Raw genomic sequence first — 6,000 nt, 5'->3', positions numbered from 1 at the left:
GAGCTTTAGGGCTCATTTCACCCCTCAAACCGGATGGAGATGTGGGTTAGCCCCTTTTTGTCAGTTTCCGCCCTTTAAGCCTGTTGCTGTCTGTAAATTTAAGCGGCAAATGAACGCAAGGTGCTGGCTGTTCCAGCTCAGGCGGGGACTTCTCACCCGCGCGGGGGCGAGGGGGGGGACGACAAACTTGCTGCGCAGTCCTGAGGTGAGTGCGTAAACGCTGCTCCCGGCTTGTGCATTGAAAGAGCATCCCGGAGAAAAACCGTTGGGCGCGGGGAAGCCAAATGTGGTTGCGCTCCCGAGGGGTTTTGCGTTTGTCCCTTGTGGCAGCCTTGACACCGCAACACGGGTGTCAGCAGCCGGGGAGCGCGTACACCCCGCTCCCGGTCCCCGGCCGAGGCACGGCGCTCCTGGGTCTCGGCCGGCAGCGGCGAAGCCCACGAGCAGGGACAATCCTTGTCCTGACGCTCCCCCATCTGACAATTTCTGGGTGTCTCCCTTCGCACAGCCCTTGCTCTTTCGCAATCGTTTCGACCGGGCTGTTCGGCTCCTGCCTGCGCTGCCAGGCTCTGGGCGCCCGGGGAGCGGGGCTGCGGACGGGGACGAGGATGGCGATGGGCGGTACCCGCGGCTCGGCGCCGCACCGAGAACTCACCCAGCCCCGCGGAGCGGCCCCGCGGCTGCCTGCGCGTGTCCCCGCGGCTGCGGGCGGGGCGGGGCGGGGCGCGGGGCGGGGGGTGCGCGGGGGGCGGTGCCGGCGCTCGGCGCTGACAGCCACATGCCGCCCTGCCTGAAAAGGCTGCGAGGCGCCGGCGGGGACTGAGAGGAGGTGCAGACGGCGCCCCAGCCCGCGCCACCGCCGCGCCCCGGGGGATGCCGAGGCGCCGGCCCCGCGGGTCGCCCTAAGGGAGAGGAGCTTCTCCGGCACCGCCCGCCCCGCAGCCCCCGCCCGGGGAAGGCCGCCGCCCCGCGCTGAGCCCCGCCGGAGCAGATCGCCAGTGGGGCTCCCACGCCGGGCGCGGCGCGCCCGGGGTAGGGAGGCGAAGCCCGGCCCCGCCGCCTCGGGTGTTGGTTCTGTTGGTTCTGGTTTTAATTCCTTCCGAAGGATGGATACGTTTCTTCTCGCGTGGGGATTTCTAGGGCTGTGCTTGCCCGGCTCCGGAGGCACGGCGGAGACAGGTAAGGTGCCCTCCGGGACCGGGATGTCTCCGGCCGCGCACGGGCGAGGGAGCGTTCCCGCCCGACCAACTTTCGGGTGCCCGGGCGCACGCACCGGGGCTCTGCCTGGCGTCGGGCACCGCACCGGGAATAGGTGAGGGACCGGCAGATTTCGCAGTACGGGTTTTGGGAGGCTGGGGGGTGTCGTGCGTGTGCCGGGGCGGGGATGGCGCAGCCCCCCCGCTCCTCAGCAAGGCGCGCAGCGGGTGTAGCCGCGCCGCTCCTACCGCCCGGCGGGAAGGGGCGAGGGGACGGAGCCGCACTGGAAAGTTGCGTGCTGGTTTTTTTCGGGGGTGGCACAGGGAAGTGACGGGCAGCGGTAGGGACCGGCCGCATCCCGGACACCCGCATCTGGATGCCCACGGCCCCGTGCCGGGTTGAAACCTCTGAAAACTTTAGGTGGGAAATCAGAATCATTTGGCAGGGCGCGCGGGCAAGCCGGAGCCGTGCAGGGCGGCGCTGGCAGCAGGCGAGGCTGTGCAGCGGTGGCGGCATTCCGGGGCAAGCCTGCCCGCGGTATGTGCGGGATCGCACTTACTTTACAAGCCCTCGGGTGTCCTGGGACCTGGCGGGTTCGTGGCAAGATTTGTGACGCGAATGGGTTTTCCCGGTCTTTGCTGAAGAGCTCGGCTAGGCTGTCAGTGAGGCGCTGGAATGAACTCCGGTGCTTGCGCTGCTTTGGCTTGGGGACTGGAGAGGTATACGGGTGGGCTGAGATTGGCCCTGTGCTGGCTTTGGGTTTGGCTAACGGGGGTGCGAGGTCCCCATGTGGAGGAGAAGGATATGCCTCACCCCGCCGTCACCGCTCTCCCGGGGCTTCTTCTGCGGCCGGCAGCCCGGGAGCTGCGTGGCCGGACTGTGGTGCCAAGCCAGCAGCTGCTGAGCTGCGGGTTTCCCTTCCCGCACGTCGGGCTTGGCCTCGAGCCGTGCCTCCGGCGGCCCGCGGAGCCGCAGCGCCCTGAGCCGCGGCCTGGCCCCGCTAGCGCTAGAGGCAAGGCGCGGTGTCCGCGTTCCTCCTGCCCCTCTGCCCTCCCTGCCCCGCGGCTGCCCGGCCACCAGCTTCCCTTGGAAAGGGAAGTGGGTGAGTCTCTGCCGGCTGAGAAAGTCCTCTTTTTTGCTGTAGAGAAGCACAGACGTTCCGGCAAACACATTCCGTGTACATTCAGTTGCCGATTGGCATCGCCTCCTGCCTTATGGCTATAAAGGAAAGGGGGAAAAATAATTCCTATCTTTTGTTCAAATAGGAAAACAAATGAATAGGCATTCGACGGGGTGAAGAGAAAGGGCAAAGTCCCGGGAGGCCCGGGCTGAGTGCAACAGTCTCTTCGGATGAGCCCTGTTGCAGAGGCAGTGTCGGATCTTCTGGAGTGGGTATTGTGCTGAGGCATATCGGGTTGTGAGCTGAGGAGGGTGCACTGGCCAGCCTGGCCACGATCCCTGTGGCTGCCAAGCCCGAGTGTACGGGTCTGCGTGCGTGCCTCCTTCCATCCAGGAGTGGGCTAAGGATCAGGGGTTTATAAGCCACCCGTGTCTCCAAGGCCATTCAGTCGCTGTAAGAAATGTTCGTTTGAACACAGGGTTTTCCCGGCTAAGTAGAGCATCACATGGTGGTGGAGCCAGCAAGGAAGTTGTCTCCCTGTGGCTGACATCAGCGGCTGTTTGCCGAAATGTTGTGGTGCTGCAAACCCCGTCAAATGACTTTATTGCTAGCCTAGCGCTCAAAGGTATGGGGTAATGGGATGTGACCCTCAATCAGCCTATGCTCGGCTCCAGTGAATTAGCCAGCCTAGTAAGAAAAACATGCCAGAGGTAGGTGGATTTATGTTTCAGTCTGGTGTATCTGAAAGCCTTCCCCCATTATGAAAGTCCCTGTTAAGATTCCCTAAGGGAGGTTAGTAGAGAGGGGAGATGTTTTTAATAGACAATAATATGATAATCCGCATGGAAAAAAAAACCTGTGTGTAATATTTCTACGGTAAGAGATAAACAGTGCAGCTGCCAATTTGTATGTAGCCAAGCAAACCCTGAGATAACCATAGAGGGGAGTGGGTGGGAGACCCTGGAAGATAAATCTGAAGGCTGGCTGGCTGGCTGTGTGTTTTTCATCTTCCCGTAAAAAGCAATCAAGTAAGAAAGTAACAGATCCGAGTGACCCAAGTGCTGAGCCGTTCGTTCAGATGATGTTTATGCAGCTCCAAGCAAAGCTCACTCTTGAAGCCTTCCAAATAGTTTGCTTAAAAGCTAGTATTTTTAGTAATGACTTAAGGGATGTAGCAAGGTGGGGAGGGGGATCAAAACAAATTGCTGCCAAGCAGGCACACAGCCACACACATACAAACACACACACACACACCCACGCAAGCCTGGAGTGTAGTGCCTTTTGCCCGTTGCACTGTTAACTTGGCTCTTATTGGGAACAAAAGCTTTTTTACCCTAGGAATCGGACAGTCGTCAGATTTATCACTGAAAATGACTGATACAAGCCCACTGGGGGGTTCTGACCCAGGTTAGGGTGCTGCATTTTGTTTTCCTAACTTCCCTGACACAGAAAAATCATGCTGTGTGGTGTCTGGACTGACAGTCAGACACACTGATGACAAGGGGCTCTACAGAGGTGCTTCCTATCTCGCTGCCCTGCTCCTTCTCCCATCCAGCCCTCTTCACAATATTTACTTGGTGTTTGGTACCCCATGTGTGGCTTTGAAGGTTAAAATGCAAAAGCAACCTACTTTGCTGGGCTGGAGAAGGCAGCACTCCCTGTCCAAGCAGCCTGCCACTCTGGTCAGGCAGGTGGGTTGGTTTCCTAGCAGAAACCTCCAGTGCTGCTGGGTTCCAGGACATGGTGGCCTTGTATCACAGATAGCCTGAGAGGAGAGGAGAAAGCATCCTTCATGTGGTTTGGGAAGCTGTCGGGTTCAGATAAGGCTGGGATCCTATCCTGTGGGACCCTCAGTTGTATTAATAAGGAAAAATTAATTTTTAAGCACTGGGATTGCTGCCAAATTATATGACCTCTGACAGACCAGCTGTGCTAGGAAAATAAATCGTCTATATCTGAGCCCCGTGATCCTATCTGAAATCGAAATAGAGAAAGTCGGCATTTAGCCACGATGGTGGGGGCAGATTGCAGCAGCCTGAGAGCAAACTGGAAGCTGCTAAACTTGCTCTCCGTTGTGCGGTGAAGTCACTGCCACCGCGTCCCCATGGGGTCTCAGGAGTACAGTTGTCTGATCCGGGAAGTGTGGAGAGCTGATGTGCCTGTATGCGCCCAAGCTGGAGGTGATGGTGTGAGCACAGAGGTGGGGGCAGAAGCGGGGTGTGAGCATTTCCAGCTCTACCCTCACTCTGTAACAGCCCTTTGACACGTATCTAATTATAATACACACACAGACAAAGAGGTAGCTGGGCTATTTTCGAAATCCCTGTCTACACCCTGGTGGAAACCTCAATACTAGCAACAACATAAATCAGAGCTGTTGCTAGCAGTGTTGTGCACAGCTTAGCGCTACAGTAGCATGGTTTTAATCATGCTCGGAATCAAAGGGTCAGCCTTCTCCCTGCCTGAGCCAAATCGCAATCTCGGAAGGCCAGATCCTGAGCCAGGATTGATGCCTGCGCAATAAAAAGACACAAGCGCAGACACGGAGGAGAGGTTTGTCAGTGCGAGGTCGGCAGGCACAGGGCCAAACACTCGAAATCACAACTCGGAGCTGTAACCCTTTCTATGTGCAAGCAGTGCCTGTGGATCTCGCTGCAGGGGATGGCTAGGGTAATGCTGCGGGGCTGGGGCTCCAACTGCAGCCTTGGTGCCGCAGCCTCTTCCCAAACAGGTTGGGGAAAAGGGTACAAGCAGTGAGTCGGCATGCCGAACAGCCTGAAGTACTACTTGCAGGGATGGATGGCTGCAGAGACTTTCTGTCTGAATGCTTCTCCCCCTCTCTTCATACTTGATGAGTCAAAGAAAATGGGCTCCAGAGATGAAGTGCTGGGCTCTGGGTCTTTGAAACCTGTCCTGATTTATCCCCATGCATTTGAGACAAAGGCAAGACATCTGCCCCAGCTGTTCTGGTGGGTCACCCCTAGCTGTGAAGTGCTGTCTGTGTGGGGCTTGAATGCCTGCCTATTTCTACATCCCTCCTAGAAAGATGGTGAAGTCAAAAGGACACTCTCCTGCTCTGCTTACATTTTGTTGAAAGGCTCCTTTTGGACCCTGTTTTTTAGGGGATGCCTGTGGGGAGAAGGGGGAGGAAAACTCCAACCCCCTGTGCATGTAGACACATACACACACACACTTATCTCCCTGGTTTCTCCTCTCTCTTCACAGGCACACAAATCTCTACCTTTTCTCTCACAAAGCCACTCCAGACACCCCAACTTTGCTGCCTGCCACATGCACACTCCTACATCCTTCCCTTTCCTGCGCTCTCCCTCGCACACCCAGAGCCCCTTGGCAACTTTCTCCCCCTTGCACACCCCCAGGCTTGCTCCTGCTTTTCTCCATTTCTGTTTGACTGCTGAATATGTGCTCAACAGGAAACAATGTGTTTAAGGCACTCGCCAGAATGTGTAATAACTTCAGCACTAGTAGTGCAGCTCTGCAGTGGCTGGGTTTGAGCAAACCATCATAAAGGCAGAAGCTGCCGCTGCTCGGCAGCATGCACGGAGGGAGCTGCAGCAGGGCATCTCCCCGGGTGGCTCCAGAGGCACTGCCTTCCTTCCCATCCTGTCCATGGGGCTGCCCCTTGCCAGAGCAGCGGGTTTTGCTCTGCAGGTCAAACAGAG

At 57.8% G+C, this 6,000-nt stretch overlaps 1 protein-coding gene across 6 annotated transcripts in view; it reads left to right on the top strand.

Annotated features, from left to right (window-relative positions):
* The first annotated feature begins 774 nt into the window (after positions 1-774).
* NRP2 (neuropilin 2) overlaps positions 775-6,000 on the top strand; it is an 88,219-nt gene continuing 82,993 nt past the window's right edge. For 5 of the 6 annotated variants that reach the window (XM_062640628.1, XM_062640626.1, XM_062640627.1 and 2 more), the window contains exon 1: positions 776-1,179. In XM_062640628.1, the coding sequence (XP_062496612.1) occupies positions 1,107-1,179 (73 nt within the window). In that variant the 5' untranslated portion in view covers positions 776-1,106. Of the gene's footprint in view, positions 1,180-6,000 lie in introns of all 6 variants that reach the window. The other variant, XM_062640625.1, reaches the window with a different exon arrangement.

This window comes from Pezoporus occidentalis, unplaced genomic scaffold (genome assembly GCF_034315485.1).
Source record: "Pezoporus occidentalis ecotype Australia unplaced genomic scaffold, CSIRO_AGI_Poc_V1 ctg66, whole genome shotgun sequence".
Taxonomy (NCBI): domain Eukaryota; kingdom Metazoa; phylum Chordata; class Aves; order Psittaciformes; family Psittacidae; genus Pezoporus; species Pezoporus occidentalis.
This window is presented reverse-complemented; position numbering and strand designations above follow the sequence as displayed.